Consider the following 24,138-nt stretch of genomic DNA (forward strand, 5'->3'; position numbering starts at 1 on the left):
AAAAGTTTTCTGGGCATGACTAGCTATTTAAGGCGATACATAAAAGATTACTCTAAAATTGCAAAACATTTAATAAAATACCTGAAAAAAAATTCTAAAATTAATACAAATGATTTAGAATTTATAGAATCTTTCGAAAAGCTAAAAGTCTTAATTAAAAGCGAACCTATTGTAGTCTACCCTGATTTTCAAAAACAGTTTACACTAATTACAGACGCTAGCAACAATGCCTTGGGAGCGGTCCTAATGCAGGATACCAAAGTAATATGTTATGCCAGCCGTACTCTAAAAACCCATGAACTTAACTATAGCACGATAGAAAAGGAACTTTTAGCTATTTTCTGGGGCGTCAAACATTTCCATTATTATTTATACGGGAGAAAGTTCTTAATAAAAACCGACCACCGCCCACTAGTATGGCTAAACAACTTAAAAGAACCCAATTTAAAGCTACAGAGGTGGAAAATCCAACTAAATGAATATGATTTCGATATTGCGTTTATTAAAGGAAAAGAAAATGCTCTAGCGGACGGACTTAGTAGGATATGCACTGATAATAATTTGTTAGATTGTCCCAAAGTAAATAGAAGCGATCTAATCCAGCTGAATGAAGCTTGTATATTGCTAGGCGAACTCGACAATACAAAGCAAACCGTCAAAACAATTGACGAGCTAAACAATGACTTTTCGTTAGACCTAATAAACCTTTTTTCAAATCAATCTACTAATAATGAAACCATCCACAGTGCTCAATCCGATAATCTAAACTATATAAAAAATACAGATAACGCGTTAAATATATATAAGTCGCAAGTAGTACTAAAAGAAGCGCAAAAGGAATCGCGAGCCACCAAAATCTTGTATAAACGAAAAATAAGACACATTATACAAACAAAAGGAAATAAATCTACCATTTTAGAATTAATGCAAGAAATCTTACCAGATAAAGGCCTAGTAGCCATTTATTGCGAAGACATTAATTTGTACGTGAAATTTCAGGAATGTTACAGACAATACTTTGCATGCAACGAAAACTTAAAACTAATAAGATCGTTTATTCTGCTAAAAGACGTAACAGATAAAGAACAAATTTTAAAAATAATAAATGAAGAACATTTAAAAAACAACCATAGAGGTATTAATGAAATTTTTGCGGAATTAAAAAAAATGTATTACTATCCAAATCTTCAGAAAGAAATTCAGAAATACGTTAATAATTGTAAAATTTGTAACTTGGCCAAATATGACCGAAACCCCTTAAAATATAAGCTAAATATAACCGATACCCCTTCGCAACACAACGAGATAATCCATCTAGATATTTGGTTCCCCATGAGAAACATTATGTACCTTACTACAATAGACAAATTTACAAAATACGCTACCGCTTGTTATATTAAAGATAGATCATGGGTTTCATTGCTAAAAGCTATACAAGAGAGAATCCAGTACCTAGGCAAGCCCAAGCTTATTATAACGGATAATGAATTTAATATAAATTGCATAAAACAGTTTCTTATAGATAATAATATAGAAATCCATTTCACGACACCATATAAAAAAACAGGGAACTCAGATGTTGAGAGACTACACTTGACATTAAATGAGCACATTCGACTCTTTAATGCAGACGAGAAAAACAATGATACGATCCAAAACAAAGTATTTAAAGCAATGGTTTGCTATAATAACACTATCCACTCTATTACAAAGATAAAACCAATAGATTTCCTAAACAACATCCTAAGCGCAGAACAACAACAAAATATCGCAAAAAAAATTAAACATAGTAAGGAACTCTTAAATTTAAAAAATAATAATATTAATAGGGAAAATTTTGAAAATGATTATGTTAAAAATTTTAAAATTGGTAAATCAAATCCTAAGTATAAGCTAGTTCAAAACTATCATCAAGATGGAAACTATCTAATATCAAATGAAAACACAAAAATATACAAGGACCAAGTCAAAAGAAAATACAAATTCCAAAATTAAAATAAGTTTATAAAAGTTATACATGTAATTACAATTTATAAATTTCTACAATTAAGATTGTTGAAACTTGTCGTGGGGGAGTCACATATACAAGTGTCACTATTTGTATACCCTTAGTTGTAACCTACATGTATAAGCTTAGCCTAAGAATAAAGATAAGAAAGAAAGACATTGAAATAAAAGCTCGGATCTGGCAGTCGTGTACAGACCGCACAAGCAACAGATCGCTTTAAAAACGCATCTCCTTGAATTAAATTAAAAGTGATTTAATTATTGGAACTTAATCTTTGCGGAACCTAACTGGCAATTAGACTTGTAACAACGACTCGATCAAAACCGGCTAATCGAATTGGCTAAGAATGCCTTTCTACCCAAGTCGATACTCTCGAGAACATATGCGCTCTCGGCTCATATAAATTATGGCCTGAAGTTGACATAAACAAGCTCCCAAGAGTCCTTTTGCCCAAGTTATATGACAGATTTGCGCAGAGCATTTTGATGAAGCATCCAGGGGGGTGGCCAGGACGAAAGGCCGGATACGCTAAAGTGTCACCAGGGAGCTGATGGGCGGATGGGCGGCGGCGGCGGGCACATGTGTCTTGGCTCAGGGGGTGAGTTGCAATCGTCCTTTGTTGTTTTTCAGGCGAATCACATTTTGATGATTGTCAATGTGACTTTAATGCCATTTTTCAACTTCAACTTCCCTGCCCCTGTGCCAAGCGAGGCACGTGCAAAAGGGCTGTTCCAGAGACAGTGATCGTAATGCTGACATCTGTGGATTAAATTGCAATTTGTGCTCATGTAATATTGAAGCCGGGCAGTGTAACGCGCTTCCCGGCATTGTTTGCGCGACCTTAACTGGTTCGGTTTGTGTCTTCCGCTCTCCCGGGCTATTAATATTTGAAATTGCGCATGGGCAATAAAATTGTAAAACGCCTTTGTGCTGGATATAATATTTGATGTCCTTATGGTCGATTAACGGGGGGGGCAGGGAGATAACCAGGCCACATAATTTAGTACAAATGTGTCACATTTGCCAAAGCCATGTCTATAAATATTTAAGGGAGTCAAGTAAATATTGTAAACGATAGTGTTTGCTTTTATGTATTGATTGGTTAACTAATTTATTTAATAATTTACATGTGTCACAGATGCTTAATATATCCTGTTAATAGATTCCACTATTTATCTATCTGCAAAGTTTGTAATACGTATGTTGCGAGAGATGAAGTAGTCCTCAATGTTCATTTCAAATGCATCTCTTCGAATAGTCTGTAAGATCGCCGAGAACGTTGTCGACTCCAGATCAATATTAAACACCATTGAGGTTTCATCCTCATGACTTAAAACCATATAAAAAGTAAATTTAAAAAGCATGAGAATTGATGTGAAGGCAGGACTTGCACAGACTCACCTGAGCACGGCGGTGGGGAACTTTATCTCCATGAAGGCGCTAAACTTCCTATGCGGCGACAGGGGGAAGTGATTAATCCGATTCCAAGTGGAACGGGACAAGCTTAGATTGGGATTGACCTTGCGCTTAAACCGAACCTCCAGCTGGTAACCGTTCCTAAAATTATGGTCTTTATTCTCAATGGGACGGATCGTCCATATTTCGCCGTTGAACATGACAGACCGTTTCCAACACAGTCGCTCCATGTCCAGGATAGGCAGGCTGGTGTAGAGGAAGGCGGAACCCATTGCTTGCATAATAGTGGTTACCGTCAGAATGATCCGCTTCGCAACGGGGTCCAGACCCGCGGGAACACCATCCACGCAGACGAGTTCCGGTTTACTGAGAATGGCGAAGGCGAAGGACAGCCGTCGCTCCTCGCCGGTGGTACAGAAGCGGGACGGTCGCTTGAAGCACTGGTGTAGTCCGAGCATCTTGATCAATGCGTCGACCACCTTCCTGGCGTCCTGCTTCGGATGGCCGTGGAACAGAGCCTGGATGTAGAGCATCTGTTGTGGTGATAATTCGGTGTGTAGATTGTCCCTCTGGGGAGCGTATCCCACCATGCGATAGGTCATGTTCCGGTCTTGGGACACCGAGTAGCCGCGAATCCATATCTCGCCGCTGCTTAGTTTCGCCTCGCGCACTATGACCTTCAGGAGCGTTGATCTGCCCGAATCGTTTAGCCCGTTGATGTTGAGGCACTCGCCTCTGCGAGGGGGAGGGTAGAAGGAGACTAGTATCTAATCATTTGACTTAACTTAACTTACTTGGCTAACGTAAGGTTAGCGCCCTTGAGCACCTTCACCTTGCCATACATGTTGACCAGATCCATGGCAACCAGAGCTTGCTCTTTGCGTTCCTCCGGCGATAAATTAGGGCTCTTCTCGCGTTCTATGAGAGCCGATGGATCATCAGATATCTTGCTTCGAAGCTGACTATTGTGGGACGTTTGATTTGCTGGCTGCATATTCTTTTTTGACGCTGATTGGCACTTGCCAAAGCCTATCAAATTGTAATACTCCGAGAGAAAAAGCAGAATGCTCGCTACAGCGATCAACGTCGCCAAAACGAGGAAATCCCAGACTATGCCGTGGTTATTGTGGGTGTACTCCTCCTCAACTAAGGAATGATTATTGGGGATTACTCATATTTCGTCCAAGGAAATGCACCCGGCAAGATATGCTTTGCGATAGTAATATATCTTCCCGAGTGCAGTTTATGGATTCAATACTCAACTGCAGCAGTTGGGATTTGTCTGGCACTTATAGACATTAATGGAGGTGAACGCCACCATTTTATCAGAACAGTACAATTTGTTCGTATAATTGTTGAACAGCTTGACAATAATTAACGCGCTTATATACTGATGGAATATCATCAGCCACTTGGGTAATTCATCGATTGTATGTCTATAGCTCTCTTCGAACATGAGAAGTCCAATGCAGCTAATAAGGGACACCACCATGAATGCGAACATGGGATGCCGACAACGACTGGCTACCAAATGCGTTACCAGCGTCTTCAATAATCCAGCCATCACAATAGCCAGCAGCAGCATTACTAGGGGAACACGAATTGAATCGAAATGGTGGAAAGTTGGCAAGAGGACTCACAGATAAAAGCCACATCGCTTTGGGGATGTTGGTAAATGATCACCATGATCACTAGGACTATGATGAACATAAACTGGCAGACGACGTTATAGAGGATTGTGAATGTCCAATAGCTGAGCTGCCGGGCTCCGGCCAGGAACTGTTGTTTCTTAACATGGCCAGATCGTTCTCGGATGATGAGTAGAGCATGCGCTGTCGTGATAAAACATAGCACAAAGGATATTATGGAGGCAATTGTGACGCCAAAGGATTGGGTTCCCGGTGGAAATAAGTTGATATTTGTTTGAAAGCCAAGCGGCTCCAGGGTCACATCAATGGTCGCCTCCACGTCTAAAAAGTTTCTGGAAATATAAGTGAATTAAATTAATATTTGAGTAACTATGGGTTCGGTCATACAGGCCATACTCTGGAATATTTGGGCAATTGGGAATGTTACCTTATGCTCATGTAAGCGTACCTTTAATCTCTTTCATATATCTCAATATTACGGGAATGAGAAACTCACCTGGCTATCGCATTGTGGATGACATTGAGGGTAATGGGCGCTATGTGCAAGGGAATGTTATTGAACCAGGCGGTAAGCAAATTCTTGTCGAACGTTGCCCCAAACAAATAGGCCATGTTGACGTTCTGGGAGAACTCGTTATTTTGCGTCAGGGCGTAAGAGCCATCATGAGTTCTGTCTACAGAATCCACTTTGGCGTCATACCAGTGAAGGCATTCCTTGTAGTGCTCGTATATGTCCTCGATGTCCTTGTCGTCGCTGACAAGCTCCGAGAAGACTTTAGCGTTGACTATGTTGCTAAGGTTATAGGTTTTCGGTACCAGCTCATAATTTTTGCCATAGATGAAAGCGCCAGAGAAGATGCAAAGCGTAGCTATTATAAAGGTCAGAATTTCTATGAGTAGGACATGCCAATGTTTTATGTCAATAGTCAATCGCATTTTAACTATTGCCCTATAAAGAGATGAAAAATAGAAAATATCGATATCAAATTTAATATTGAAAATATCTTAAGAGCTTGATTTAAAGAAATTTCAATATAATTATAAAATATAAATAGTATTTTCCAATATCTCCTATACCGAAAACATACCTGAGGTGCAGAAGCCATAGTCCGAGCCCACTTCCCCGCCTATTAGGTTCGGCGTCCGCTAAGGTAGCAAAGTACTTATTGATGAGGACATTCGGATTGTCCTGATAGCCAAGGGTTCCACCCATCTGGTCCTCTTCATCGCATCCGAAGCGTAAAAAGATCTCCTCCGTGGAGGTGTCCCTTATACGAAAACTGATCACATCCAGGCGCTCCATGTGCTCCTCCAAATCGTCGATCAACGCCGGGAAGTAATCCTCATCCTTGTTCTCCAAAACGAAGTTGACCTTAAAGCCGTAGTTAGACTCGATAGTCATGTTGGGCAAATGGCTGTTCATCAATTCAATCAGCGCTGGAACGTTGCAGTTCCTGCCCTTTGAACAAACCTATAGATACATTGGTATATACAAGCATGGGCAAGGATATATTTTGGCGAAATGGTCTCACCAATCGGAATCCATGTCCGTACATATTCTTCAGAAAAGGCTTAGTGCCGGTACACTTCAGTTCACCGTTCGACATAATTGCCAGTCGATCTGAAATACTCTCGGCGAGCGTCGTCGTATTGACCACGACAATAATGGTGCGATGCGACTTCTCCTCATTGATCAGGGCCCAGATCAGTGCCTTCGTGGGGGTGTCCAGATCCGAATATATGTCATCTATCAGGATAATGCTGCTATTACCCACAAAGGCACAACAAATGCTGACCAGAACCAAATGGCGGGGCATAATTTTTTTCAGTCGCTTGTCCTTCAGATGATCGATTCGCAGGGCATGCATGAAGTAGCTAACATGTCCGTCTATATCCGGTGCCCTATGCATGCCCTTTACCCGGCACATAAAACGCAAGTGATCGAGGACGGTCAGGTCATGGATCAGCATTTTGGTACCGAGAGCGAGGCCCACCTCCATACAAGCCGCCTTTCTCTCTGTCAGCATATCGTGGTTGCCGACGGTGATACTACCACGGCTGGGTTCTATTAGACCGGCCAGTATTTTGAAGAGTGTGGTCTTGCCACACCCATTGTGACCCATCAGAACGGTCACCTCGTTCTCATACACATTCCATGTGAAGAGATTCAAGACCGGCCGATCCTTCGCGCCAAAGCGTTTACACAGCTTCTTGATCTTCAGTTTGAAGCGGCGGTTTGATGGCTCAACCTCATAGATTTTTGTGGAATTAACGTCCATTCCCCGCCCATGATTGGTGTCGTTTTTTGCCCAATCGTGATAGGGCTCATCGGGCATACTGTTCGCCCTGGCCTCCTCCCTATTGACTCTCTTCGCCGAGCGATCGCCCATGCGCCATATGTCCATATAGAGGCCGATGATGCAATAAATCAAGCTAGTGACCAAAAATATCCAAATGCCAGTATACACCGATAGCTGACAGTTGCGATAGCTGAAATTGTAACTAAAGCTAAGATGCATGCTGTGTATGATCGTCTCCCGATCGGTTATGCATTCGAACATGGCGTTTAGCACTACATTGGGGATAAGGTAGGTAATGTATCGGAATACCCAAGCCGTCGTCGTCATGTTATTCCAAAGCACAAAATTGGGCATATGGAAGGCAACCCATACTAACGTGGCCACTCGCACGGCAGTGTGGGGATCATTGAAGAATGATGCCATCATGACCACGAAGGAAGCCACAACTGTGCAATAGAAACCTACCACCAATAATAGGACGTACCAGGGCGTTTGCGTCAGTACCGCATCATTTAGGTTCCAGGGCACCTACACAGTGAATACAACATATGAATAGATATCAAAGACTGAAAATGTTAATGTATTTCTACCTTCAAAAGGATAACGATGATAACGCTGCTTAATATGAAACACACAAAGCACGTGAGGTACCAAGAAAAAAATTGAAACACATTTCCAATGCCCATATTGACGAAGAATAATCGCATTTCATTGTGCTTCTCATTTACTATTTGCTGGTAAAGATAACAATAAAAGAGGAAATATTCAAAAGATCACAAATAACTTGGCAATAGTTCATTTTACTAGCTCTGACTTACCCAAATGAAGATCAGCGAGGGAAATAGAAAGCCAACCAGGATGAGAAGTGACAGACCGTTATCCAGATCGTCCATCAGCGGATCCTCTCTTGACCCCAAAACCGGAAAGCGGCGTAACACAATTTCTGGCACGGTCTTACGACTGATAAGATTGAGGAATGACTCCGAGACAAACTTCTGTATAAGGATGAATCCCTCGCGAACATAGCCCACAAATCCGCCATCATACGGATGGTTGAGGCGCTGAAGAACGATAGTTTGCGGATCATCCGGATATAAGGTGTACCAATTGCTACGGCGAAAGTCACGGTTTAGCTGCCTCAGCTCGCTGGGCATGATGATGGAGTAGCTGAAGTGTGGCTTGATCTCCATCTCGCTGGAGGACTTGAATTTTTTCTTAAAGTTGTTCCTATTGATGCAGATGCCTGCGAACATGGAGTCGCTTACCATCTTCTGGCGCAACTCATTACAGTCATTAAAAGCGATCACTTTCATTGGATCGAATCGCTCCTCTGCATTGGCCATTATCTCCCTGAAGAGTTCGAAATCTTGCGGTGCCCACCCGATGACCAGATTGGGTGTCCACGGATTTCTCGTAATGTTGTGGATATTGGCCACCTTTCTCCCATTTTCAAGCTTTTCCACCATCTCCAACCAACATCTCTGCAAATCGATGGCGTCGTAGACCTTGTCTGAGCGTATTCTCATCGGAATGATGAGCCTCATCCCCACCGCGACACAGATGAACATCGGTGGGCACAGTAGGATGAACACCAGTTGCAGTGGATTCCCCATCTGCACCTTCCAGTTTTTCCAGTTCATCAGACATAACTTTCGGATAAATTTGCGTATGGTCATCTTGAAGGTATTCTACTAATTGTTTTCGATTCTGTAAAAAATTAACTGGTCTTTGACATTCCTTGACCTACTGGGAATACAAAATATAGGACATTAAAAATGTGAAAATTAAGTTACAAGTTTTTGGTTCACATTAACTGTAATTATGTGTAAGAAGCATATAATTAAAATAAATTAAAAACGGAATAAATTTATTGCAGCAATAACAACAGTGATGGAACTGCTGATAATTCTTAAGTTGCATTCCTTTTAATATGTTTAATTATTATTAAATTAATCGAATATAGTAATGGCGGTGATAGCTTTCTCTGTTACTCTCTTTGTCTCTTTGTCTCTCGTTAACTATTTTTTGGTATGCCAATCTCTCTCTGTTTATCTCTAGAGATGCCTCTTTCTTTCTATCTTTCTCTGTCTAGAGATAGGCTATCTCTTACTCTCTCGCTCTCACTTACTCTGTACTCTTTGAATATAAATACAGGCACTACCGTCCCCCTTACCTCAGTATGTCCGCGGTTTCCTTACTAATTACATCTAAAGTGATAGTGATCGGCCCCAAAAATATCACCTGATATGCATCTGGATAATCAATAAGAAGCTCACTTCACCAAGAATATGTGTACTGCACTGAAAGGAATTAAGCAAGTTCCTTACTTTGGTAAGTCTTAAGCATGACAATTATATTACGTAAATAGAATAGAATTAGATTTGTTAGCTATGCATTTAATGCCCAATACCAATGCCTTATTGCCACGGACCCCATTACTTAATTATTCCGTTGGAGGGAATTGCAAGCTGTAGAGTTATCTTCCTTTCTTATTCTATATTCTATTTTCATCCCTTGGATGCAAAAAACTCTCTTTTTTTTACCAAAAACATCGGATAGTGATTCCCACATTTCCGCCCGCTATTCAAGTGGCCAATTGGTTGGCATTTAGCAATCGCACGCGGCGCCAATTCATCATCGTCCCGATCAGGCTCACCTGTCAGGCGGCTGTGGTGGCGGCTGCACAGTGATGGGCATGGAAAATCCAGCGAAATTGAACGTGTGTCCTTCTCGTCTGGCCAAATAATTCGCAGTTAATTTCCCGGCAAGCGTGGCGAAACGAGGCGCAAAGCCCGCGCAACGCGTTACGTGACTCTGCCTCTCTCTTGGCCCTTTTCGTCGTTTTTATTTGGTGAGAAAACATTTACGCACTAATTTCTGGGCATTGACTGGCACCCCTGCTCCCTGCTCCCTGCTCCCAGCTCCTTCCTCACTGTTCCCATTACGCCGGCGACCAAAACCAGTTGCATGCCAATTGGTTTGCAATTTGCCGCGCTTAGCAGGGGGTGTGTGTGTGTGTCTGTGGGGAGGAGGAGTGAAGGGGTGGTGGCATGAATGGGGGGTGGTGTGGGGTAGTTGTAAGTGTAAGTGGGGGCTGCAGGGGGTTGGCCGCAAATAGCGCACGCATAGCTGTCCGGCGCGTGGCTCAATTACGCGGTTAAATGCATTCAAATTGAGTTGTTTATACTGCGGGCGTGTGCCTGGTCAACTGGGGATCGTACCGCTCATGGACTCAGTACTGTCATCCTGGCGATTTTCCTAGATTTTTGAGGGAAGGAAATCCTTAGCTCCAGCAGGTGCCTGCTCTAATCCTTGCAACACTTGCAACACAAGAAGGGAAAGCCAAAGAATATATAGCATGGCTTATAAGCAAGCTGTAAGATATATACATTTTATATTTACTAAAAAAAAACTAATAAATTTGTATTTTAGAGTATTATATATTTATTTTTATCGCAATATATCATTTAAATTAGAAGTTTGAATTGGAAACTATAACTAACTTAGAAACTAACACCGTTAAATATATAAAATAAAACAAACTATTAACCGCTTTAAAATACTCACATTAAAATAAAACTACACTTGAAATAAAAATTATAATATATATATGTACATTCAGAACAATATAGAAGTAAATATAGAGAGAAGTATCACTTATGCCTGCGCTTTTGCACAATCTCTTCATTGTGCCCTAACTCCGAGTGTATTCGAACTGTGGAACCCGCTTCGCTGCCTCCTTGGAAGAACGTTGGTGAAAGGATATACTGTTGTCCTCCGCTCGTGGTATCCGTCTTGGGCATTAATGGCACTGACCTAGAGAACTGTGCTCCAATCATGTCCTGCAGGAAATAGTCGAGCTGGCGGAGCGACAGAGCATTGTGTAGTGTCTCCAGTGGTCGAATGGGTGGCACTTTGTTAAGTCATACGATAAAAAGGGTTGTTGTTATTCAGGAATAAATCATAAGAAATAAAAAATAAAATACCTGGCAGCTTGGCGCAGGTATCATCCAGGGCTCGCTGCTCGGGGCTTCGGGATCTTGGCTCACAAACGATTTTGTCCGACCGGATGTCCGGACTAATAGGTCGAAACTGCGGGTAGTATTGGGGGAACTCGTGCTGCAGTGATACCAGCTCCTTGTCTAAATTCATGGCTTTACGACCGCTGGGCTTATGATTATGTATAGTGGTAGTAGGCTTTGACCGAAGCTTCGCCCTCAGTGACAGGCATTTGAAGCCAAATTCTGTTTGGTGAGTCTTTAAAATATTCATTACACAAAATATACAAGAGTACAAAGCATAATTACCAACTCACCAAAAGTTCCTTGGGCTTCTGCGTCTCCTCTGCTAGCTCTGCGGGATCCATTTCCCCCGACGACCGGAGACTGTCACAGTCGTCGTGGGAATGAGGCCGGAAGCCAGGACCTGGTGGTAGATTCTTCCCGACGCAGCAATTAACGCCAGGACTGAAGTGGAGCTCGATGTGGAATCGCTCTTCGGATGTGGGGTCCTTGGTGGGATCCTCGTACAGCATAATGGCAATCTGCGACATGTAGTTCAGCTCGGCCACCGTCGAGATGTACTCCATGGCGCGCCGCCATTGCTGATCGGTGACGACATTGAGCAACTCGCCATAGCGAAGGATTGTGAGCAGCGAGTGGATATGGGACTCACTGGTGAAGTACAGTCGCGTCCGCACATGCCGCTGGGGGCTGGCAACACCGTGGCTATAGTGCGGATTCAAGCGATTCATAAACTCATCCTCCACCTCGTCAATATTGCGCTGCAGATCGGTCTTGATCTTACGCAGCAGCGGCGAACAGATCCCATGTCCAATGGCCAACTTCTCCTGCTGCGTCAGTCCATACTCCTGCGGCACCACTATATCCGCCAGGTTCTTTGTGTACACATACAGCTCCTCGGCTCGATCGTACTGCAGCGTATGTTGGTTATGCTGCACATCGTACTTGATGCAGTCATAGATATCGGGTATTTTGGAAATGTCAAACCGCTTTGATTTGCTTCTAAAGTCCTTTTCTATCTTCTCCCAGCGACAACGCATGAGGTCCCATGTTTCTTCGTGGTACAGGATTGCATTTTTGGTCCTTGGATCATCTTTCTTGACACTGATCACATGGAGGAGCTCGCGGATGAGCAGAAGGACGTGATGGCAACAATAAACCGGATTCTTGACAAAGTTTAGCGCCTGATTGATTGATTTGTTGTTGCACGGATTAATTTGTTCACGATCCACCTGAGTGAACTCGCGATCGTTCTGCATAAGCTCGTACAAACGATCTTTAGCCCTGGGATATATGTTATGGAAATTTTGGTTATATATAAAGCTCAACATTAAGATCACTTACAGATTCTGATAGAAGTTGCAATCGCCGTCATTGTCCAGGAGTCCATTTGTATTGGCACTTTTCACCATCTGCACAAGGATAGGTGTTAGTTCACCCTCCAAGGCCAACAGGCCCTTGGCAAAGGCGGCAGCGGTCATTTGGACACGACCCTCATCCGAGGCATAAATCTTTAGATCGTGCCGGAAGGTGGAGTGCAATCGCAAGAGACCCAATCCCTGGGTGCCCGTATAGTCGGCTCTGCCCTGTCCGCGCGGATACATGCACCGAAAGATTTGACCCAGTTCCTCTGCCTGGACACGACCCACAGGCGTAAGTTCGCCACCCCACTTAAGAACGAGGATGAGCGAAGGATCCGGCGATTGATCGGTTTCCAGATTGGCTTTGCATTGCTTTGCACAATGCTCACCATTATCGGACCTGGAACCACATGGCCAACCCTTCGGCTGGTACTTCATCTGCACCTTGCGATTGATGCCCGAGAAATGACCATGCATCTCCAGGACAGTCTTCATCTGCTCCAGTTCGCTCTCCTTTTCCCAGATCTCAACACCAGAATTCTTTTGAATCTCGGCAAGCAGGAAGCGGGCAATGTCCAGGATCTCCTGCAGCTGCTTTGGTTTCTTGAGCTTGACATGGTCCAAATTATAGCCATTGTATTTCTCAAAGACCTCAAAGAATCTCAAGTGGAAGGATAATACAATAATGGTTTCTAGAATTAATAAAGTAAATACAACTCACTTTCGGTGCCGCACTTCCACCTTCACCTTTTGCTTGGGCGTACGGTCGCCATGCCGGATCACGGCCACCACACATCGCAGCTCCATCATCTTCCCAAAGATGGTGGGCATAATGGGTGGCTCGTCCAGGCGAAAGGAAATGGACAAGGGGGTGCTAAGCGTGGCAGTTAACTTTCGCAGGATAATATTCCCCAGGATCTTAGCGCAGTCGTCGTAATATTTGTTCGAATTTTTCACAAAGCTAAATCCATTGACATCACAGACGTAACTCTTGCCGTTGGCCCGCAGGAGATCAAAGCCACAGACTGTCTGCTTGAAGGCCAAGCATACCTTGCGCGCGATGAGCTTCTCGGTATGATTAAGGATAACCGGATACCGGATCTCCTTGCCCTCGCTATCGCGTTCCACCTTGCCATCGAGCGCCGGACTCTTGCGACCCTCCGCGTGGGCATAGTCCGGACCAACAGTGTACACCTTGACGTCGGTCCCTAAAAGGTATAATAACAGCTAGGAGCAATGCTAGAAAAACGTGAAAAGTGCCTACCATCGGTGGCCATAAAGTCCTCATAGATGAAGGAGCCCGTTTTTCGCACTCTCGATTCCGGCGAATACACGCTGCTCCGGCTGCCAATCTTCCGGAATAGTCGCTGACTACCGCCGCCCGCTGATGAGGGATAGTAAATATAGATGTTGTGATCTTCCGCCGACACTGGCTTCTCCACAAAAGGCTTGTTGAAGGTGATTCCATTGACCTCCACATGGTCATCCGACTCGATAAGCTCGCGTTCTGTGCGGGAAGAGGCTGGATATTTAGAGGCTTGAGTGTTTTTTTGTACAATTACTAACGCTTTGGATTCGCCATGTCACGATCGAGGACCGCATAGCGAGGAATCTCGATGCCCTCCTTCTCCAGAATGGCATAGACCCGCCTGCGGTCGAGGATATCGTACTGTTTATCCAGCTTATTGAGCAGAAAGGGATTTCGTAGCTGGGCATATTTGATGGCCTTCTCCAGCGGGAATCCCTTCGAGTGAAACGAGATCAGGCAGTCGCAGATGGGCCAATTCTGGACGGGCTCCTGCAGGATCACAGTCTCCTCGAAAGTCACCAGCTTAATGTATGGGAACTCGCCAAGTCGTGCTAATATCTCCTTCATGGCCTTCGATTGCGCCTTTTTGGCCATGGCACAGATCCCGACAACCACTGGCTTAACGTTGCCTGACCTCTCCGAGTCCCTGCCATCATGGCTGTCCCCGTATTCGGTGTTGCCCTTCAAAAAGTAGGGAATAAATTGTGTTTGAAGGTTACTCTTATTGCGAGACTGTGATGTCTTCAGCATTTTGGATCTGTGATGGAATGAAAGTGGTTTGAAGCTGATAAGCTGCGGTTGGCGATGGGTTGGTTTAGGTGTATATTTATGAATTTTGTTTTTTTTTGTTTGTCACATATTGTAAAAAGTCAACTAGTTTGATAGGTCAAGTCTAGAGTGTTTTAAAATTTAGCTTTATTTAAAAGAGCTAAGTTTTAAATACAAAATTGTAGCCAGTTCAAAGAGTGACAACACTGCCGGCTCTGGGTTTCTGCGTCTGTATATTTATGGGAACGCCGTTGGCAAATCAGTTACAGTTATTGTTGTTCCCATTGTTCGAGCCGCAAAATGCCACGCGGCCAAGAGCATTGTTCACAAGGACTGGGCAAGTGCCGAGGATTGGGCATGGCCGTCACCCTTTAACCCATCTTTGTCAGCTGCAAACATAAAACTATCAGCGGACGAGTGGCCAGAAGTTTGCCGCCGAGCTGGTTGATTATTTATGTCAGTGCTACCCTTTAGCAGTGCTTTCTTGCCAAATCCGCTTAAGTGTGACATTACAGGCAAATGCAAACAAAGCCGGCACATAATTAAAGAAGCTGCCATGGTCTTTCAAGGACCGACCAAGAAAAGCAGTTAGACACTGAAGAAAAGTGGTTGAAACCTTTCAGTTCGGAAATGTTGCTCAAATTCTTGACTATTTCAGTTTCACTTATCTTAGAACACCCCTAAATATCCCCTAGATTTTCTCTCTCTGCAGTGTAACCCTTAGAACAGGGAGAAAGTCCTGGCAGACAACAAACTATAGCAATTATAATACGCGAATTGCGGCGGAACTAAGCAGCCACAAAAAAGCAGGAGCCAGGAGCCAGGAACAGCAGCAGCCCAGTATCTTTTGATGTCGAGTTCACAAAGATTAATTTATTTGCATTTGCGGAGAACAAATGTCTCTGCTGTTCTAAGAGTTTCCACGAAGGGTTCCATCCTGGGCCCCATCAGGGTGAGGCCATCTTCCATCAATTTATTTAATTTATTCGTTATAGTCGACGGACCGAGGCAGTGGAACTCAATTGCGGACCAAATCACAGATTGCTTCTAGCACCTTTTCTCTATTTGGCAAGTCGGTTTCATTTGTTGCGCTAGATTTTTCTCAATCACATACGGGAATGGAGCAGATCTCTTTCGTCCCTGGGGACTGTTGGTGGAGAAAAGGGAAACTAGTCCCAGACACATCTGCGGTGGCACTGGCTCCCAAAAATACCCTCGAATAAACTCGGCTAACAAAGGAGGACATTTGCAAATTGCTTTGGTTTTCCGCCTTGCCGGGCGTAATGAGCAGATTTGTTTTAATAAGAACGGACTGCAACTAAGCGCCGGGTCTGGCCTCACTTGGCAGTTTTAAAATGAGCATCTCGACCGGCAACTAATTGTGACCTGGATGCCCACCCACCCCGACCCACTCCAGCCCCGCGGGCGGTGAGCTTAACAAATCGCTAGTCCGCAACATGAATGAAATGAATCCTCCTCTCGCTGGGGTCGCTGCTAATGTGCTCGTTAAAGTTTTCCGCTGGCAGGAAGTGAGCAAAAAAGATGCGACACCTGCAGGATTACCGGTTGGAACGGAACGGAACGTTGGAATACTCGCATCCGGTCGTTATGACAATGCAGCGCATCAATTGGATGTGGCAAAATTGCCAAATAATTATCGCAGTCAACAGGACTGCGGTCTCAGCGAGTTTCTAGTTATACTTACACTTCCGGTGGCTTAATTTTGCTTATAAAGGATAAATCTTTATTAAGGAACTTAATTGCAATGCATTATTTAATTACAAACTATGGGAATTTAAGTGTTCTGATTAGGGTTAGTCTAAAACAAGTCGGATAATTTCTCTGCCTGGCCCCTGCTTATACCGAAAGTGTAAACGTTGGGAGACGTCTCTAAGGTCTCCTAGCCTATAGAGTGATTATAAATGTTGAAGTCTTATTATTAGTAATGGAACTAAACTTATTTTTAACAAGTATTTTTTGGCTTTTCCCTGATGAGCATCTCTGCTAGCAGATCCTGATCCTGTGCTCGATTTTTGCTGGTTGCCAGGAGCGTTGCTAATTAGCGAATACTCATTCGCCCGGCCCTAGGTCGTTATATCTATTGGTTTTTCCTCCACATATATGCCAGCCATTGTTCGGTGTTCGATTTTCCGGCAGCAGCGTGAAATGGGATTGCGATGCGACGAACACAAAAATAAAAATCCAAATAAAAAAAGAATGACATGCTCGGCAAACTAACCCTTTCGGACAAGTCGAAGTTCTTTCAGACGAGCGCACGCAATTCAATTTTAAACTAACAACTTAATCCTTTATTCAATTTGAAACCCATTAAAAGGACATTGCTTATCCTTTTAAGTGAATGCAAACAGCTTTTAATGTAAATAAGAAAACGAGATCGATGCCAGGAGAGCCGTAGAGTTTGCCAATCTCTCCAGCTGAATCTGCTGCCGGTCGTACAAGTGGCTGTGGATGTGGCAGTGGCAATGGATGTGGAAAATTAAAATGCAATCGGTTACCGGCTCGATTTTGGCCGAACGCCCAATTGACATTTGCAACCGCACTTAAGAGCCCAGTCAATGCCGTCCTTTGGTCCCTGAGCCGTATCCAGACCTGAGCCCGGACTCTGGGTATCCGGATCCTGGGATACTGGAATCTGGAAACGCACTCGAGAACAAATCGAACTGAGTGGGGGTACAAGGCAAGGCGAGTCTGAATTCCATTTGAATATTTCATGCTGTTGTGGTGGCAAAATTTTAAATCGACTCAAGTCAAGGGTGCGGATACCGAAATCAATCTCGTTTTGTGTGGCAACCAAATTAACATAGCCGGGCTCCGAAAGCAATGTAAGTGTAAGCCACTTGCCGCAGAGTCAGTTGCATTTGCTACTTAGTGTCGCCTTTGGAAGCCATCTCCTGCTCCTCCTCCATCCATGTCCACCCACTTATCCTTGTCTCTTCGATGGTGATTCTTACACGCAGAGGAAATTACTAAGCTAAGGTACTTTTTCTTATACTTTCTAAGGCATTTGGAAAAACCTCTACCGATAGTCGATATTTATTCAAAGAATTGTTGATATTTAACATAAGTTTTCAAACAAATGTTGTATGTAAAACCTGTTAAAACTTATTTATTGCAAATATCTGTATAAATTAAGTAAACATATTCCCGACAAAAGCTTTATTTTCTGAACAAAACAAAAAAGGAAACTAACTTTGGGAAGCCGAAGAATGATAAGATTACAATGTATCATAACTATGTTTAAAATTCGAATTCTTTGGATCACTATTTATTGATATTTTTAAATGAAAATCTTTCCTCTAAATCAAAGATTCAAAATATCATAACTAAGCCAAAATAGCATTAATTTCAGTTCGGAAAGCTTTCTGTGTTAGTTATTATAAGGCTAACAAATCTGCATACTCAATTTGTCATTTTGAAAAATTTAATTTTTTCCCAATTTTCAAATTTGGAAAAATCTCGAAAATTAATTTTTCGATCGAACATGTCTATATCGACTCGGCAGTTGATGCTGATCAATAATATATATGATTTATAGGGTCAGAAATGACTCCTTCACTGCTTTACAAGCTTTAGACTGAAATTATAATACATTTCAAGGATATAAAAATACTCCAGATAATAGTCTTTTCTTTGTATAAGAAAGTTGTAAGTTATAAACTGATAAATAGAGATTTTAACCTTCTTGAATTTGTTTTTTGTGTAGATATTCGTGATTCGGTGCTGTGCATTTGCTGCTTAATACCTTCAAGTTTACTTTTTTAAATGTATTTTACATTTGATTCCGGTAACGCACCATCATCACCACCGACACCACCACCACCACCTCCACCACCACCGCCGCCGTCACCACCTCCCTGCTCATCCTCGCCACTTTGGCTGATGAGAGAAGCATCCCAAAACCGGGACACTAAGTAGAGTTTGGGAAATTCACCATGTGCACTCACATAGTATAATTTACCCTCCTCGGCACAATAAAAAGTGGAAACTTAGCTGCAAGTATTTCGTTTTCTCCCGCTTCTTGTTGGTTTTTTTTAAGCAGTGCGCCTTTTTTGATTGCCTTTTGTTTTGCCAGTTTCCCAGTGTTTTTGTCCGTAATGGGCGGGAAAGCCTTTGGGGATGGGCATCTTTCAAGGACCCAGAGGAATTTCACACTGGCAACTGCTTCGGCACATTGTAGCATCTTGTGGGGGCAACATTTTCTTGAATGAAGTATCAAGATGTTGGAAAACTAAGGAAAATATCATGGAAAATTACATATCTGATCCTAAGGAATTGCCTAAGATATAAAGGATATGTAAGAGTTTGTCTTACTAAGGAATTTAAATCACTTCTATTAAAAGTACTTGATTGCCAAAGGGTGATATTTAATGTTCATATATGTTGTTTATTGAACTAACAACAATCAGTTTGAAATTATTTATTGTTTATTATTTCCTCTAAAATATATTTTCCAATATTACCTACCCCTGGACTGTCCAAGTATTTATTTGCTTTGCCCAACTCTACTGGCAACTTCATTATCCGATTGTTCGGGCATATCTTGTAATATTTCAGTCATACTTGAATTGAATTGGTTGTTCCCCTTGTGAAAAATGACTTCTGCCTCTTTGGGCTGCAATCTGTCCCCGAGAAGGCTGAACAAATAACAATATTTGGACACGCGACCCTTGAGCCACTTGAGCCGAATTCCGAACGGAAAGTTGACAGATTTCGGCAGGACACAGCAAACAGAGATCACGGAGGGTACCGAATGTCAGCGAGTCAATGCTGAGCAAACAAATAAATGTAAATAATGTGGAATTACGAAAATATTAAATGAAAATTAGTTGTTACTCTCAGATCTGTCCTTCTACCCCACTCCATCGGAAATCCCGACAGAAATCTCGGTGAAATGTGGCCGAGATGAGGGAATTCTCGACGGACTTACGGCCACTTATCCCTGTCGCAGCTGGCATCGGGACACAGTTGGCAGGACACTAATAAGCAGGCAGTCAATCGGGCCAACTGGCCGGGCTTTGGCCATTTTCCGGACCACCTTCTTATCTATAAATGGCCATAAGCCACGGCCCGAAACGCTTGTCCTTTTTGTGTCCTTTTTTCGGACACTTACTTTTTTCTGGTTAGCTTGCCACTTGGTCTATCATTAAGACCCGAATTTCAACACATTTGTGCGCTTAATCCCTTAAGGCTCTTTAAACTTTACACACTTTTCAGACGTCCACCTTCCTGCTGTCCCCAGAAAAAAAGGACACAAATTGTGCACTGCTTCATAAAAAAAATCAAAGTAAATCCTTTTTTTTCGCAGACGACTGAAAATAAAAAATTCTAGTGGAAAAGGTTGAAACATCAAGACTAAAAGGCGCCAGCATTATGATGGGTCTTGAGTTTTAATTGAGTGTGTGGCAACCCTGGAAAAGGATGTCCCAAACTGTGCTAAAACAATTTGCAATGTGTCCGTGTGGGTGTGGGTGTATGTGTGTGTGTGTGTGTTTTGTGCCCAATTAGATTGCAGCAGCGGTCACTTGAAGGACAGGCCAAAGTTTCAGCCGACTGTCCAAAACTTTTCCATTCACGCCTCAAGTATGAGTAATTGAATCCCTCTCTTCGGTCGATGGCCTCCTGCCCCTCATCAGGATATGCTAATTATCAGCTTAGGCGCATTTTTCAATTAGGCCGGACAAAGTTTCGCCCCCGTCAACAAATTAATTTAATTAATACGAAAAACAATTGCAGACCAAAGGTTTCAGAATGCACCGAGAAGAAATAAAGATACTTATGAAAGAGAGGTTTTTCAGAAAAATTTCTAAAGGTTTTACATATTATTTTTAGCAAATCCTATCCTTTTTTCTAAGCCCCTATGTGCTATTGGATTGGATTATAAAAACTTCCTTCTTCCTGTTACGTATAGTGTCAATAGTGTATAGTGTAGTTATTAAGCGTGTTAGGGACAAAAAATCAAATTAGTTCTGCTAGTAATACGATCTGATTATATGTTTTCTTTGACACTAAACGGAAGCGAACTAAATTGAATGATGAAAGAGAAGCCGCGTCCAAATGTGTGTCATAATTGCCCCAGCATTCGCCACGGCATCCTGCCACATCCCGACACGTTGTGGCGCTACGTAATAAGAGGAGCCGTAATTCACGCCGCAGCATGCCTAATTATAAAATTAGCTATGGCCCGGCAGGCAAACGTTGCTCGTCCAAAGTCAATTAAACAAATAACTGGAAAGGATTTCCCACCCCCGGGCACAATGTCTCACCATCCAGTGCCGGCAATTGATTTATCAGTCGACTATTTGGCGTGCAAACAATGCGAGAGCGCGTAAAATGATCCATCCATCCGGCGGATGCCTTCGGGCGCAGGGCGCTTATATTGTTGACAGCTCGTCAGCTAATTACACGCCAGAATGACTTTAATAACTTTGCGGAGACGACTCGTCTTCGGTGTATTTTGTCATTATCAACACTTCGGCGGGCTAAACATTTTAATTAACTGGCAGGCAGTCTTGGCTTCGGTCTTGAGTTCCTACCCTTGGAAGTTTATGACTCCTTAACCGCTGCTCATTTCACACTTGCCTCGACGACGAGGAGCCTTCGCCATCGCCATCCCATCCGAGCCGAGCCAAGCCCATCTCATTCCCGTAATCGATTTCAGCTTTCATCGCAAAGTGCCAAACAATGTTTCATAATTTTAACGCTTTGCCTGGCGGCAGTGTTTCCTGTTTCCAGGAGTCTTCCGTTGCCATGCCCCCGAATAATGTTGCAGCAGCAACACCGTTTTTTCTTGCAATTTATGACGCATAAATAAGCGGAATTTCAAACTAGAAGCGTTTGCTGGAGCAAAGAGCCAAAAAAGAAGTGCTCAAACTCATTAATTTAAACGAGATTTGACGTGCGCTTTGATAAAGCCGCAATTTATATTCGCCAACGCGGCCAAAAAGGGGTCTGGCCCGAATGGAAAGAGGGCCAAAAAGATGGCGCCGCTGGCCAGCGGAATTGGGAGGAGCCAGCCGGCGATTGCTGGGTTTAGTTTACGAGAACAATGGCCGGTTTAGTGACAGGAGCAGCCAGAAAAAAAATATAATTCTATATGCAAAGCTCAATTACTGCACTGCGAGAAGTTTGGCAATGGAAACTTATTTGCAGACTTTTTGAAATAAATTAGAATTAAGCAGAGTCTTAATAATCTGAAGACTATGTTTGTTTATAATCGATTGTAGTGTAAATTCTTTATTTATTTAGTATTTCCTTATTAACTGGTAAGAAAGTTTTAAGCTAACTTGGATAAGTAATTCAAAAAGTCGTTATCTGTGTGTCACTTAACAAAAATTTTTGGTAATTAATGTTTCTCGTTTTGAAATATTTGCATTCCTGCAAACAATTCTAACCAGTTTTTTAGTGTACTTTGAGCCAAAAAGACAAAAAAAAAGAAAGAAATTTAACTTCAAGAAACCGATGTTGAAATACCCTTGCAAAGTGCAACAGGAACATAGACAAAAACTCGATCGATTCAGTTTTGAATACTTTTCTCTGTCAGTCTTTTACAAAATTAGGTTCTGTGTTTGACAATATTTTCGTAGGCTGTGGACTTTTAATTTATATAAAGATGCTTATAAAGAACCTCCTTAATTGATACAATTGATGCTGATAAAGAATATATTTGATGTATGGGGTCGAAAATGAATTCATCACAACGTTGCAACGTCTGAGTTAGAATACCCTGAAAGAGTATAAAAACGTTCTCCACTTAGGACCATAACAAAAGGCCAAGTTACCAACTGGTTGTGGAATAGCTGGTCAGCGCCATTTTGGCGGCAGCGCACTCCATTTGAAAAAGCAATTAATATTCTTTTTGTTTTTGCTCCTTTGGCCGGCCATTGCCCAATGGCACATAAATTTCAACAAAGTTGTCGTGGCCCTGTTAGCATCTCGTAATCGAGTCAAGACTGGAATAGGGAATGGAGTGGAGTGGTGTGTCCTGGAGAGTCCTTTTTCTTGCCTGCTGGTAAACCAACAATTTGCATGCATTTAAATGATGGGGCGACAGTGGCGGTACCCGGAGCGAAGCTAAACCGGTGTGGTGTGGCCAAAACTAAATAAATATTTACGCACATGTGGCCAAAAAATGTGAAATAGACACAACAGCCGCATCAGGCTGTGCAACAGCAACAGCAACAGCATCAGCGGCAGCCAACAACGAAAAATGCCAATTTCCAAAGCAAACAAACGAAAGCCAAAAGCAATCAGAGCGAGCGGAGAGTCGAACGGGTAAAAGTGAAAATCAATTTGTCAAATCGAACAATTGAAATGGGCACGAAAGGATTACACATGCGACCAGGACGATAGAGCTGCCTCACTGCTCCTCCTCTGCGCTTGGAGAGCCTGTCTATATAAATCAAAATATTTCCGAAAGCAGCGTAAACAAATTTGTTTCAAGAGCCAGCACTCTCGTCAAAGGGTTTTCTCCCCATTCACAGATCCTAACCTTTTGTCACCGATTTGCTTTACAATTCGTTGCATTCGCCATTAGCTGCGCCAATTAGAATAGTGTCGGCCGAGAGTTGAGAAATTTGAATTCTGCCACATCATTTAATTTTAAGTTATTTTGCAACACCCCTTGCCCTAGGAAATTTTTAAATTATAGCACGGCCCGTCATTTATTGCAGTGCCCACCCCAAGGACTCGAACCCGAGCCCATCCCCTTGTCAGGCGATCCGATGCGATCCGTGTAACACGCGAATTTAAATAATCTTTTGTTGCTGCCTTGCAGCCAAATGATAAATTATTAAATTAGCTGTGGCAGCAGTTTTGCATGTGCCGCCGAATGGTGGTGGTTCTCCGGATTGGGACAGGACTCTCTGGCGCGCAGTGATTTGTGAGGGCCTGCACTTAGGGAGCAGCTAGCTCTCGCCTTCGGGTAGTTAAATTGAATTGTCTGGGGACAAGTTTCTAATAGAGTCGAAGGCAGTTGAGAATTGCCCGACCCGGCGGCTCTGTGTTTCTCGTCCCCAGAACATTTTATTTTAAATTGCCGGGCTGGTTTCTGCTAATTTGCCTTTTACGTCGAGCAAGCAACCCGAGTTACACTGAGCCAAATGTGAGGGAAGAACTCTTTGTTTTACACTTTTGTTTGCATACTTAAGTGGATGCTATAAATCCGATGCACAGCGGCAATATGAGAGCGAAAGATAAGTAAAGGAAATATTTAATAGATTTTTATGAGATTTAAATTACACGGGCAAGACGATCTAGCCATGTTTTTTGTTTGCATCATAGTTTTA

The 24,138-nt window shown here is 42.7% G+C and overlaps 2 protein-coding genes across 2 annotated transcripts; both read right to left on the minus strand.

Annotated features, from left to right (window-relative positions):
* Positions 1-3,088: 3,088 nt before the first annotated feature.
* LOC110188651 (phospholipid-transporting ATPase ABCA3) lies at positions 3,089-9,140 on the minus strand. The gene is made up of 10 exons (XM_020958428.2): positions 8,192-9,140; positions 7,964-8,107; positions 6,606-7,901; positions 6,162-6,544; positions 5,570-6,022; positions 5,065-5,405; positions 4,688-5,011; positions 4,219-4,570; positions 3,410-4,159; positions 3,089-3,337 (listed from the first exon to the last, which is right to left on the minus strand). Exons 1-10 carry the CDS (start codon positions 9,047-9,049, stop codon positions 3,181-3,183), a joined length of 5,058 nt encoding a protein of 1,685 aa, XP_020814087.2. The 5' UTR covers positions 9,050-9,140; the 3' UTR covers positions 3,089-3,180.
* Positions 9,141-11,026: 1,886 nt separating this feature from the next.
* LOC110188641 (inositol hexakisphosphate and diphosphoinositol-pentakisphosphate kinase-like) lies at positions 11,027-14,962 on the minus strand. The gene is made up of 7 exons (XM_020958416.2): positions 14,323-14,962; positions 14,021-14,263; positions 13,478-13,964; positions 12,740-13,417; positions 11,689-12,679; positions 11,360-11,630; positions 11,027-11,286 (listed from the first exon to the last, which is right to left on the minus strand). Exons 1-7 carry the CDS (start codon positions 14,813-14,815, stop codon positions 11,027-11,029), a joined length of 3,423 nt encoding a protein of 1,140 aa, XP_020814075.2. The 5' UTR covers positions 14,816-14,962.
* Between the last annotated feature and the right edge of the window lie 9,176 nt (positions 14,963-24,138).

Source organism: Drosophila serrata, unplaced genomic scaffold (assembly GCF_035046125.1).
Source record: "Drosophila serrata isolate PLE 108 unplaced genomic scaffold, ASM3504612v1 contig_241, whole genome shotgun sequence".
Lineage (NCBI taxonomy): Eukaryota > Metazoa > Arthropoda > Insecta > Diptera > Drosophilidae > Drosophila > Drosophila serrata.

Excerpts from the sequence above, each read along its gene's own strand:
- LOC110188651 (XM_020958428.2), bottom strand. The coding sequence starts at position 9,049 with ATGACCATACGCAAATTTATCCGAAAGTTATGTCTGATGAACTGGAAA. Across the intron at positions 8,108-8,191 it reads CCTCGCTGATCTTCATTTGG|CAAATAGTAAATGAGAAGCA; the intron begins GTAAGTCAGAGC and ends TATCTTTACCAG. Across the intron at positions 7,902-7,963 it reads TCATCGTTATCCTTTTGAAG|GTGCCCTGGAACCTAAATGA; the intron begins GTAGAAATACAT and ends TTCACTGTGTAG.
- LOC110188641 (XM_020958416.2), bottom strand. The coding sequence starts at position 14,815 with ATGCTGAAGACATCACAGTCTCGCAATAAGAGTAACCTTCAAACACAA. Across the intron at positions 13,965-14,020 it reads GGACTTTATGGCCACCGATG|GGACCGACGTCAAGGTGTAC; the intron begins GTAGGCACTTTT and ends TATACCTTTTAG. Across the intron at positions 11,631-11,688 it reads AGAAGCCCAAGGAACTTTTG|ACTCACCAAACAGAATTTGG; the intron begins GTGAGTTGGTAA and ends AATATTTTAAAG.